Source organism: Coffea arabica, chromosome 1c, assembly GCF_036785885.1.
Source record: "Coffea arabica cultivar ET-39 chromosome 1c, Coffea Arabica ET-39 HiFi, whole genome shotgun sequence".
NCBI classification, from domain to species: Eukaryota; Viridiplantae; Streptophyta; class Magnoliopsida; order Gentianales; family Rubiaceae; genus Coffea; species Coffea arabica.
Genome location: NC_092310.1, coordinates 42,444,697 through 42,457,419, shown reverse-complemented (window position 1 = coordinate 42,457,419; position 12,723 = coordinate 42,444,697). Strand labels below are relative to the sequence as shown.

The following is a 12,723-nucleotide window of genomic DNA, read 5'->3' as shown; positions in this document are numbered from 1 at the left end:
CTGAAAAAATACATAAGGAAGATTAGAAGAGCATAGATTTTTATTTCTTAGGGTTTTGTTCAACAATTTGTGACTGTGCAGACAAAAAAGCCCTTAAAATTTGGTCTGCACATTGCATTTGTTGCTCTTACTGGCTGCTTAATCGGCTAGTCTGGGTAAACGGCTGTGAAGTTTAACCTTTTATAAGTTGAAGGAGTAAAATTAGGCACTTAATTGTTGAAGGGCTAAAAGTTATTCAACTAAATAGTTTGAGGGCCATCCAGATTTTTTGCCCTAGATGATTAATATGCAATCATTTTTGCTCAAAAGATGGCTGGAAAGCCACCATTTAGGCGAACACCCGAAGTGGCTGTCTACCTCCCACCTCTACCATTGTTTCTATATTTTATTCGGTAGATGCAAATGAAGAGAAGAGAGTGTACTTCTAATTTGGCACAAAGATACAATTGTTTATATATATGAAGATTTTTTCTAGCGGCGCCCATCCTTGTTGACACATCTAACATTTACTTAATCTACCTTGTTTGTACACATACTAACAATTATTATCCCCTTGCATTATATATTTTTACTATTTAATCTTACCTATCCTCTGTTGTATTTATTTACTTTCTCTAATTAATCTTACATTTTAAAAAATACGGCACATGAAATATATTTTAACGCATGGCCTACAGGCACCCATTAGACAGACCCTACAATGAATAGTAACCAATTGTTTAGGAATATTTAATTCCTAATTTTGCAAACTACTTATGAATTTTCAATGTTCATTTTACCATATTCCTAATTTTCCCAAGCATTTCACCCAGCACCTCCACCTTTTAAAACATTGCCTCCAATTTATGTACTAGACTAGAGGGGAAGCCCACACGATGCGCAAGAGTTTGGAGCCTATTGTTGAAGGTTTTTAGTAGTTGTTGTTTTAAGTTTTCTGTTATTGGCTTTACACATAGGATGAGAAAATTTGGAAAACTAAAAGTATATAATGTAAGAAGATGGAATCATTAGTTCACGATAGTGAAGAAGCCTTTGGCATTGGAGATGTAGAATTTTCAGTGGGGTTCAAAAGAATTTTCGAAAAATTATGTCTTTGTCATGTCATAAGTGTTGCTTCAATTTTTTCTTTACAAATTTGGAGATGTAATGCGTAAAAATATTGTTTCACAAAAGTAGATTGTTATAGGAAAAGTGAAGAAAGAATGTTGAAAGGAATTTGAGAATTGATTACCTGAGCATTGGTGAACATTAATTTTTTATAGCAACTTCCATTTTTCAGAAACGTGGTGTGTGTTTTTTGATCACTTCAATAACAGTGGTCTAAGTGGGAGTTTGACGTTGTACCGTCGACAACTAGGGCAAGTTCTTGCTCATTTGTTTTTTTTTTTTTTAAGACACCTAAATTTTGTTTTTCGAGCTTTATAGGTGATTATAAAGAATACAAAAATGGAAAAGACAAGTTATTAAACTTTTGTGCATGGATTGAAAAATATTGAAAAGGCAAGTGGCGAACAAGAAGGCTGGGAGTTCATGAAGCAAAGGATTTTAATCATGACTTGTCATTACAACAGAAAAGAAAGGAAGATTACTGAAAAGTGAGGACTTAAAAACAAAACAAAATTCAACCAGAGGAAAGGAGGATCTAACAAAGACTGATCTGAAAGGTCTGAAAAAATGTCTTGCAATAATATGTATAAATTTGTATTATATAGTATGTGCTATTATTTTTTGTAACTATGGAATTTACAATTGAAGTGAACTAAGAGTATAGTATAATGGTTACCTGAATTTTGGATTGAAGATGGACCTTGGCTAGATTACAATTATTTGATCATTTATTAGCTTTATAAAGCATTATCTGTAAGCAAGGAATTAAAGTGAAAGTATCGGATGTGGCTTATGAAAGTGGGAGACTTTAAAAGAGGAAGAAGATAGGTGTGGCATGTAGCAAAAAATTGAAGAATGAGGAAGGAAAATGGATTAGTGGGTGATTCTTTCAATTCTTCCGTTTCATCAATTGTATTGAAATACCTCATTTATAATAATGTCAATCCATAGCCCATAATCAAATCAATTCATTATAGTGTACCTAATACTTATTTCTACTTCATCAGCTGAAACAGCTGAAACTGATTGCTCAGACATTAAAAAGCACTTCGACAATAACTAATAAAACCTCCTCCTTCGCAAGCATTTTTAAGGCTTTAAATGGGCATTTAAGGCAGCACAATAAAACTAAGGTTCACATTACCTGTACCCACTGCTGAAAAGATGATTAAAGTAAATGCACATAGCCAAAATGCCCATAAGCTGAAAATCATGTGAGGGCATTCACGAAACAACAACAAAGGCAACACTACCCAATCTTGAACCTAAATCTCAACTTTCACTCCAACTAATCTCACTTTCCCAAAATGCCCAATCCGTATGGTTGAAATTCAAAAACCCCTTTTTTACCAGAACTCATTCTTATATAATATAAAATAAAATAAGATATCAAAGCATAATGAAAAGCAAATTCATTCACCAATTGTAGGGGTGGGCAAAAAATCCGAGCCGATCCAAAACCCGACTAACCCGGTTTGATCTGATCCAAAAAATAGCAAAATACGGGTCGGGTACCTACAAAAACGGATACGGATACAGATTAGCAAAATAAAAATCCGCGGGTACTCGACCCACATGGTATATTATATAAATATTAAAAAAATAAGGGTTCATTATATAATTTTTAATCCTAAGTGTAAGTAAAGTGGTTCACAATCTCATATTTTAATCTCATATGATCTGCCTCTCCTCATCTTGTCTAAAAAAATGAATATTCTTGGTGAAACCTAAATCAAATGAATAAAACAAAAATTTTTTTATGAAACTCTATCATAAAAATTGTTCATCCCTTTCATTCTTTTTCATTTTTATTCTACTTCCATCGATCTTTCCTGCCAATTTTTCATCAATTCAATCAAAAATTTGTGTTTGAAGCTCCAATTTTCTGTTAGCTAGATAATTAAAACATTTGTGTCTTTCATTTATTTATTTATTTTATTGCAATTGTGTCTCTTAAATTTGTCTCCTTTATTTTAGTGCAAGAAATTTATTTTTCTTTTTCATCACCTTCAATGCAACAAAGTCTATTTCAAAGATGTAAGAAAGTTGGGAAAAATTTTTCAAAATTATTTTGGTTATACTTTCTTTAAAAATTATTAGCTCTGTTCAATTCTTTTCCGGACTTGATTCCACAATCGACTCATTTTGGATGTAATCTTGTACCATAATATCCTTAAGGAAGTTGGAAAAGTTGCCATATACTTATTATCCTTGTGTTTGTTATGTTTTAAAAGGATGAAATGCGTGAGAATAGTGATGTACTCAAAATTATCATAAAACTTCGTTTTATCCTTGTGTTTGTCATACTTGGAAAAGTTAGAAAAGTTGCCATATACTTATTATCCTTGTATTTGTTATGTTGTAAAAGAATGAAATGCGTGAGAATAGTGATGTACTCAAAATTATCATAAAATTTCGTTTTATCTATTAGATATTATAATTCTAATATGTACTAAATTTATGAAATCAGTTTGATTATTGGATGAAATGTGAGAATGGTGATGTATGGATTTTGATTATAATATCTCTACCAATGCGAAAACATATTTTTTTTTTATTGGAAAACATGTTGATATTAAGTGAAAAATATTTTTTATTGAAAAATAATTTTTTTTTAAGGGCGGGTACCCTATGACCCACCCCTTTTTTTCGAGTACCCGAAAATATTAGGAGCGGGTTAAGGTGGCAAAATGGCCGATCCGATATTTTAGGGTCGGGTCAACCAAATCTTGTTAGGGGGTGGGTACCCGACCCGTGCCCACCCCTAACCATTTGGGCTAAAATGCTAAAGTCGTGTATTATTGTTTAAATGGAAATACGACCCATTCAGTCTAACATGTTGATAGCTGTGGGGTGTGTACATAAAAATAATCTCTGTCTCAAATTTTAAATTTATAAATTCCTAAATACTTCACACAAAATTGCAAATATATAGGTCATGTTTGAATATAGAATATTACAGGTCAAACTCACAGAGAAGAGTGATCAATTACCGATGCTATTTGAACTCCTTTATTAGTTAGACTCTTACTAATACGAGAAAGTAAATGTAAACTACAAATATATAATAAAAACGGAGAAAATCAACAATATAATACTCCTAGGGAATCGAATTCCTAACCACTCTTTGCTAGCAATATTACTTGGGTAATTGAACACTACAACCTTAGTTAGTTATGGCATAATTTCCTTATCTATGTGAAACCTACTTTCATAGTGAATCAACTATACCGATAACTAATCTATACCTACTCTCGTGGTTATGAAATTAGTTACAATTTCATGAACTTTTATGAAATTACTGTAAAACAAACCGCAAATGTGTACCTCTACTTTCGTGAGTGTATTTCAAAAGTTTAGCACTTCCTTGAACTAACATTGAATTTCAACTTTCATTGATAATCCAATATCTTCAAGTAATCACAACTAATGCCTAGTTAATCATGATTGTAAGAATAAAAGTGCTAAATAACTAACTCAAAGTGATAGCATCAACCTCCTAAGCAAATCTCACAAACAAATCATAGCAAGTTCATCCAATCCAAGGCAAGAAACTTTAACAAAACATAAAGCAAATAAAAATATATACAATCCAATCTTGTATTATAACTAACAAAGAAATCAAATACAAGAGTTAAAGTGTTAGGGGAGATCAAACCCTTGTCACTAGAGTTCAACTTCTCCAACTTCATCTTTCTTTGCTTCCTTGTTGAGCTAATATAAGAATTGAAGAACAACCCACTAATTCTAAACTAACCCTACACTAATCTAACCTAGACTAAGAAAACTAAAGATTTCTAGCTTTAGATCTACATTTTGATGGTGCTTTTCTTCCCCCTTTTTAATTATCATCGAAGAGAAATCCCTTTTATAGGAAAAAGGAAAGGTTCAATTATTGTGAAAGTTACATAAGTTATGCTGCTTTACTGACTCTAATTTGGCTGACAATCCGTGCACTTAACCACAAAATGAAAAACTTAACTAAAAACCTCTAGTTATTCGACTTGAATTTGAATGAAAACACACTAAAATAAACACAAAATAACCACACACAAATATGCAAAACAAGCGCTTATTAGATGCCAAAGTCATGTATTGTTTTAGAGCAAATCCCCTAAATCATCTTTCAAGTTATTTACTAATTCAGCTGTGCCATCTTAAAGATGAGAGATTACAGTCTTTCAATAAAATTTTTTGGGTCAAATTGGTCCCTAATTAGTGGAGCAGCCAAGAAATTTAAATTTGACCACCACTGGAGACTCATTGGAAGGATACTTTGGTCTGTTCGTTGGGTTGACCACCGATCCAACCAACAAATAGACAAAAACATTAAAAAAATCATGGAAAGGCGATCGAACAAGTTTTTGAGATGGAAAAAAGCGTGAACCCTAGTTGATGAATAAGATGGCCCTATTCTTCATTACCCAACCTCTTTGTCTTCAACCTCCTGTCAAAAAAATTCCAAACCTTCGGCAATAGCATCCAACGGAAATAGCCAAATGGTTTTGCAGTTTTAGGAAATTCATTTCCCCTTTTCTATTTTCCTTTTCCATTTTATTTTTATTCATATAAAATTTTGAGTATGTGAAAAAAGCAACTGAAAGGCCAAGAACAAAATGATGGAAATAACAATTTAATTACTTTAAAATTTAAAGGGTACAACTCTGACTACTTTTGCAAAAAGGTAAAGTAAATATACTCCCTTTTAGGGCTGAGCAAATTCCGTACGTACCGAATTCATACCCGAATTCAAATTCAATTTGGTAATTTGAAATCGGGTATTTGGTAATTTGGTACAAAAGCGGTATTTACCGAATTTACCGAATTCTAATATGGTATGAAATAGGTAATGAGATTATAAATTTGGTAATAACCGATTTCGAATTCGTTTATAAAGAATTGATTTAGTATTAGTATATACTACTAATATATTATTATATTATATAGGCAAATGCTATTAATAACAGTTAGTATATGGTATTATCATGTACTTATGATAATCATAATATATAATGATGTACAATATACTATGTTAATATTTGTTAATTGTTATATGACTATAATAATACAAATATACAACAATACATAACATAACTATAATACTTATTATTTTATGCATGACTAGAATTAGATAATAATTAATAAGTATAGGTATAATACATAACTATATTTAAGTATAACTATAATACTTATTATTTTAATTAGGCCGGAAACTGCAATTAAAGGATTCAACAAATTTTTTTTAAATGAATTCGGTTAACCCAAATTCATTACCGTTTCCGAATTCAAATTCGAAATTGAATGAATTCGGGTTAGGGGGTGAGCAAATTCGGTACGTACCGAATTCATACCCGAATTCAAATTCAATTTGGTAATTTGGTAATTCAAATTTGGGTATTTGGTAATTTGGTACAAAAGTGGTATTTACCGAATTCACCGAATTCTAATATGGTATGAAATAGGTAATGAAATTATGAATTTGGTAATAATCGATTTCGAATTCGTTTATAAAGAATTGGTTTAGTATTAGTATATACTACTAATATATTATTATATTATATAGGTAAATGCTATTAATAATAGTTAGCATATGGTATTACTTATGATAATAATAATATATAATGATGTACAATATACTATTTTAGTATTTGTTAATTATTATATGACTATAATAATACAAATATACAACAATACATAACATAACTATAATACTTATTATTTTATACATGACTAGAATTAGATAATAATTAATAAGTATAGGTATCGTACATAACTATATTTAAGTATAACTATAATACTTATTATTTTAAGGGAAAATGACCTGTTTCATCCCTCACATTTCGTAAAAAAATTCTTTTCGTCCTTCACATTTAAAACGAAACAAATTGGTCCTTCACATTTAAAAACCCAAGCTTTTACATCCTAGAAATCAACTCTTAGTTGTGAATCAAACCATCTAACAACCCGGTTACAAATTTTAGGGGTAGAATTGGCAGATCACTCTCAAAAATATATTTCTATCAAATAAATTAAACAATTAAAAAATCCTAATTAAAACCCATTTGCTTCTTCAAAAGAATGAAATAGTGCCAAAGCTCTCAAGCCATAAACCCTTAGAGCAACAAAACCAAGGAATACCGTTGATGTGTTGTCAACTATAGTTCTTATTAATCTAGAACGTATTAAAGTGCTGAATCCTTGTAGATGGAAGGCAACGAAGGGAAAGAAACAGGGTGGCAAGCACTAGACTATGGTAAGTTTTTATGTTAATCTGCAAAAATTTTGTTGATTTACATTAAATAGGTTGTGGTGCAATAAAATACAGCAATTATTGAATGATTGTGTGGTAATCTTGATTATGGTGTATATTTAAATGAAGAACAAGAAACTAGGGTTTTCTAATATGTTGTTGTGGTCGTAAATGAATGATTTTTTTTTATATCTTTATGCAATGGAATATTTAGGGAGTAAAAAAATCCAATTTTTGTTTTGATGTTGATAATTTATTGAAGATGAGACAAATTAGAGTTATAAATTGATGGTTATAGCATGTGAACATGTTCACCTATTGAGGTCCCAAGTTTTCAATGGCCTCAATAATTATTGGCAGGAACAAACACCAATCTTTTTTCTATTAGGGTCCATCATGGAGGTAAGCTTGAAGTTACGCATGAGAGAGCATACGTAGGGGGTTTGGTTGCAGTTTATCACTATTGTAACTCAGAGAGATGGTCTTTGTGTTCCCTAGATAAGATTGCAGAGGAGCTTGGATATGAAGAACATTCTATTAGGTACTACTACTTGCTACCTGGTCAAAGAATGCAAGATGGCTTGCTTTACATGTTCTTTGAAGAGGATGCAAATGAGTTGGCAAGGATTGGGGAGTGGAAAAAGATGGTTGATGTTTTTTTTGTGCATAGGCAAACAGCATTTCTCGATGGTAATGCCCAAGAAGAAGCTCATGTTGACCATGATAAAGACGGTTATGGTGGTGAAGATAAAAATCCCGAGTGTGAAGCTGATAGGGTGATTAGCAAAGATGAAACTACTACTGCTAATAATGAAGGTGAAACTAATGGTACACCTATTAATTGTGCTAGAGGCAAACACGCTAGTGTAGCAAGGAAGACGAGAAGGAATGGTAAAAAAATTTGTCATAGCAAAAAAATCAGTAAAAGAAAGTGAGACCATTTAGTGGAAGATGATGAATCAAGTGGAGGGGAGAAGTTCCACGATAGTGATTATGATTTTAGTGATGCAGATGAATTTTACAGGACTTTTAGTAAAGGGGAAAATGATTGGGTTAAAATTGCTGATCAATTTAGGGTGAATAAAAGCAACCTTGAAGCTTGACACAAAAAATATAATGGTATAGAAGAAGCTTCTTCTGATAGTGCTGAGGAGATAGATTCTTCAACAGATAAGGAATTCGACAGCAACTCAAGTTCAAGTGATAATGAAGGGGGAATTTGTTCTAAATCAAGAAAATATGAGAGGTTTAATCCTAAAACTAACATGGATGCCAAAGTTCAAATTGAAACTTGTTTTTACTGATAAACAGCTGTTCAAAAAAGCATGCAGAGCACATGGAATCAAGTGGGGTAGAAAAATCAGATTCAAAAAAGATGATTTGATACGGGTGAGAGCATATTGCAAGGGAAAATGGTGCAATTGGTTTGTATATGCATCTAAATTAGATAAAACTGGGGACTTTATAATAAAGACGATGATGACAACTCACACTTGTGGAAGAACATCAGATCATGGGATGGCAAATATTAAGTTTTTATGTGACAAGTACTTGGAGGACTTCAGGGTGAACTCCAATTACAAACCAGGTGACTTTGTAAATAAAGTTCATACTGATGTCAATGCAACTATCACTAGGAATGTAGCATATAGAACCAAAGCAAAAGCAAAGGAATTGATAGAGGGAAAGTACACAGAGCAATACAACAAGCTATGGGACTATTGCCTTGCAATTGAGAAAAAAATCCTGGCTCTAATGTTTTTATGACTACTACAGAAAATGATGAGGGTGATGATCAATTTGAAAGATTATATGTGTGCATTGATGCTTGTAAGAGAGGGTTTTTGGATGGTTGCAGGCCTGTTGTAGGACTTGACGGCTGCCATCTTAGAAGGCCACACAAAGGAGTTCTCCTTACTGCTTTAGGGATAGATCCAAACAACCAATTATTCCCCGTGATATATGCAGTTGTTGAAATAGAAAACAAGCACACATGGAGATGGTTTCTCACAGAATTGAAGCATGATCTCAGATCACAAATGAAAGAAAGTGGACTTTCATGACTGATAAGCAAAAGGTCAGTTATAGTTTCTCTTATGAATTGGATAATTATATTTTCTTGCTTAATTAATTAATGACAATAACCCATTTTTAGGGACTCATTCAAGCAATACATGAACTACTGCCAGGTGTGGAGCACCGCATGTGTGTGAGACACATGTATAATAACTTCAAGAAAGAGCATCCTGGACTTGCATTAAAAGATAGAATATGGTCTGCTGCAAGAGCTTCCTATGAAAGCAGATTTGCTAGTGAAATGGAATCATTGAAGGAGTTCGATGTAGAAGCATTCAATTGGCTAGTGAAACATACAACACCAAAGAAGTGGACCAGATCACACTTTAGGATACTTTCCAAGTGTGACATCCTTCTGAATAACTTATGTGAGAGTTTCAACTCTATAATTCTGGATGCTAGGGAACAACCAATAATTGGTATGTTAGAGACCATCATATTCTATTTGATGGTTAGGATGGAGAAAAAAAGAGAGTGGATGAAGAAGCAAAAAGGTCAGTTGTGTCCCAAGATACAGAAAAAGTTTGAAAAAATTAAAGATGATGCTCGGACATGTATTGCTACTGCAGCTAGAGTGTGGAAATATGAAGTTAGATGCATGTATGGGGATAGATATACCGTGGATTTGGTAAGTAGAACTTGTCGTTGCAAAAAATGGGACCTCAGTGGAATACCTTGTTCACATGCATATAGTGCCATCACTTTGACAGACGAAGAACCTGAAACTTTTGTTCATGATTGTTACTCAAAGGAAGCCTATATGAGGGCCTACTTTCCAGTTATAGGCCCTATGGATGGAGAAGAATTATGGCCAAAGGCAAACAAGGGTCCTTTGCTTCCTCCGGAAAAAATCAAGTTGCCTGGAAGACCTAAGAAAGTAAGAAGAAGGGAGCCAGATGAAGTACTAGCTCCTAAGAAGAATTCAAAGCAGGTGCAGAAGTTGAGTAGAACAGGCCTGATGTCTTACAAGTGCAGGAAATGCAAGATGGCTGGTCACAATAGTCGAAAATGCATGATGGTTGAAATAAATGAAGGGAGTCAAGTTCATACTAGAGAGACTGCTTTTGCTTCAAATGAGAAAAATAAAAATGCCACTGGTGTGCCTGCCAGCAGCACATCTTCTCATGAAGGATTTATGCCAGCAGCACCAATGGCAAGCCAGAATACATCAACTTTATTTACATCCAATCAAGTCTCCGAAAATAGAAACCATGTTCCAGTTCAGTAAATTCAATTTTGTAATTATTTCAACGTAATCTTGTAGTATCATATTCATTTTCAATAGATTAACCTTTTTCTATTGCTTTTCTTGCCCAAGAATCGAATGGTGAGAAGAACTACAAGTGTTGAGTGTGTCGTAGAGTCGGCCACACAAGGCGCACATGTCCTTCCACCGTTGCTGTTCTTTATAGGAATGCACTTTATTGAAAGAATATCAGTTGTGCAGTTGGACTTCACATAGTGTTCCAACTAAGCTAGTGTCATTGAAGCAATTTTTTTGACTGCTACTCCTGTTTTAGTTTCACTTTTGCTACTGTCCTAAGAAAGATGTTTTGGACCTAGTTTCTTTGGCATTTTGGTTAATAATCAAGTACTGCTACTTTATTGTGCAATACTAGAAGTTCATTCCAGCTTATCTTTTGTAATTTTTCAGCTTGAACCCAGTTTTCTTTGGCATTTTGGTTTGTAATGAATTACAGCTACTTTATTGTGCAACGTTAGAACTTCATTCCAACTTATCTTTTGCAAATTTGGTAATTCAGTCCAGCTTATTCCAACTTCGGCTAAGTTTCTTTCAAGTTTTCTGCAAGAGCTTCTTTGGCCATTTATTAAGTTTTCTGCAAAATTTAGTAGCAAGAAAGCAGGTGCAGCAACTGGTACAGGCTAGCCATAGTATCTAAATTTAAATTGAATTTATTTGACACAATAATCTTTCTATGAGTTCTTTTGGAACAACTCCAAAAGCAACCGTACAAAGACTGGAGCTACAAATTACTGCATCAATTATATCAAATTGTTATTATAGAGTAGCAGTACTAAAAGACTGAAACAAACATCATAAGATTTTCATTCATTTGACCACCAAATTTTCATTACAAAAATAGGCCACAAGGCAGAAGAAAATACAATCAGCCCATCTCAGCATTTCACTGATTTCCTCCAAGTAAATCTAAATTTATATTCTAGATCTAAAATAAACTGAACTCGTTATCGAAAATCACTAGTTACTCAGGCCCTTTCACCCTTAATCCTCCTAGCCAGCTGAATATCCTTAGGCATAATGATAGCCCTTTTAGCATGAATAGCGCAAAGGTTAGTGTCTTCAAACAGCACCACCAAGTACGCCTTAGCAGCCTCCTGAAGCGCCGCAACAGCACTGCTCTGGAACCTCAAATCAGTCTTGAAATCTTGAGCAATCTCCCTCACAAGCCTTTGAAACGGGGGCTTCCGGACAAGAAGTTCAGTGCTCTTCTGGTACTTCCTGATTTCTCGCAGGGCTACAGTTCCGAGACGGAATCTGTGGGGTTTCTTCACTCCGCCAGTAGCTGGGATGTATTTCCTGGCAGCCTTTGTGGCCAGTTGCTTTCTCGGGGCCTTGAACTCTAGTGGATTTGCGGGCTGTTTGCTTGGTTCTGGCCATGATGGAAAGATTTGAGTCTGAGTCATATATGTTTGTGAAAATGCCTGAGCTGAGAGAGATTTCGTGAAGATTGTGATGATTTGCGGCTTGGAGAAGGACGGTATTTAAACATGAGAACGGAGTGGAAATTTTTGAAGTTTTCAGGGATGAGTTTGGCGGGAGTGAAAATGTATTGTTGGATTTAAAGGAGGAATGGACGGTTCAGATTTTTAATTGTTTAATTTATTTGTTAGAAATATATTTTTTAGAGTGATCTACCAATTTTACCCCTAAAATTTGTAATCGGGTTGTTAGATGATTTGATTTACAACTAAGAGTTGATTTCTAGGATGTAAAAGATTGGGTTTTTAAATGTGAAGAACCAATTTGTTTCGTTTTAAATGTGAGGGACGAAAAATTTTTTTTTTATGAAATATGAGGGATGAAATAGGTCATTTTCCCTTATTTTAATAAGGCCGAAAACTGCAATTAAAGGATTCATCAAATTTTTTTTAAATGAATTCGGTTAACCTGAATTCATAACCGTTTCCGAATTCAAATTCGGAATTGAATGAATTTGGGTATCTCTAATTCAAATTTGAAAGCAGTTTAGATTTCTGTAAGTCCAATAACCGAATTTACCGAATTCATATAACTGAATTACCGAATA

General features: G+C 33.5%; 1 protein-coding gene and 1 pseudogene across 1 annotated transcript; one reads left to right on the top strand and one right to left on the bottom strand.

Annotated features, from left to right (window-relative positions):
- Positions 1-9,575: 9,575 nt before the first annotated feature.
- Positions 9,576-10,661, top strand: LOC140005333 (uncharacterized). The gene has a single exon (XM_072046189.1). The coding sequence runs from the start codon at positions 9,576-9,578 to the stop codon at positions 10,659-10,661; it is 1,086 nt and encodes a 361-aa protein (XP_071902290.1).
- Positions 10,662-11,662: 1,001 nt separating this feature from the next.
- Positions 11,663-12,077, bottom strand: LOC113712426 (histone H3.2-like; annotated as a pseudogene).
- Between the last annotated feature and the right edge of the window lie 646 nt (positions 12,078-12,723).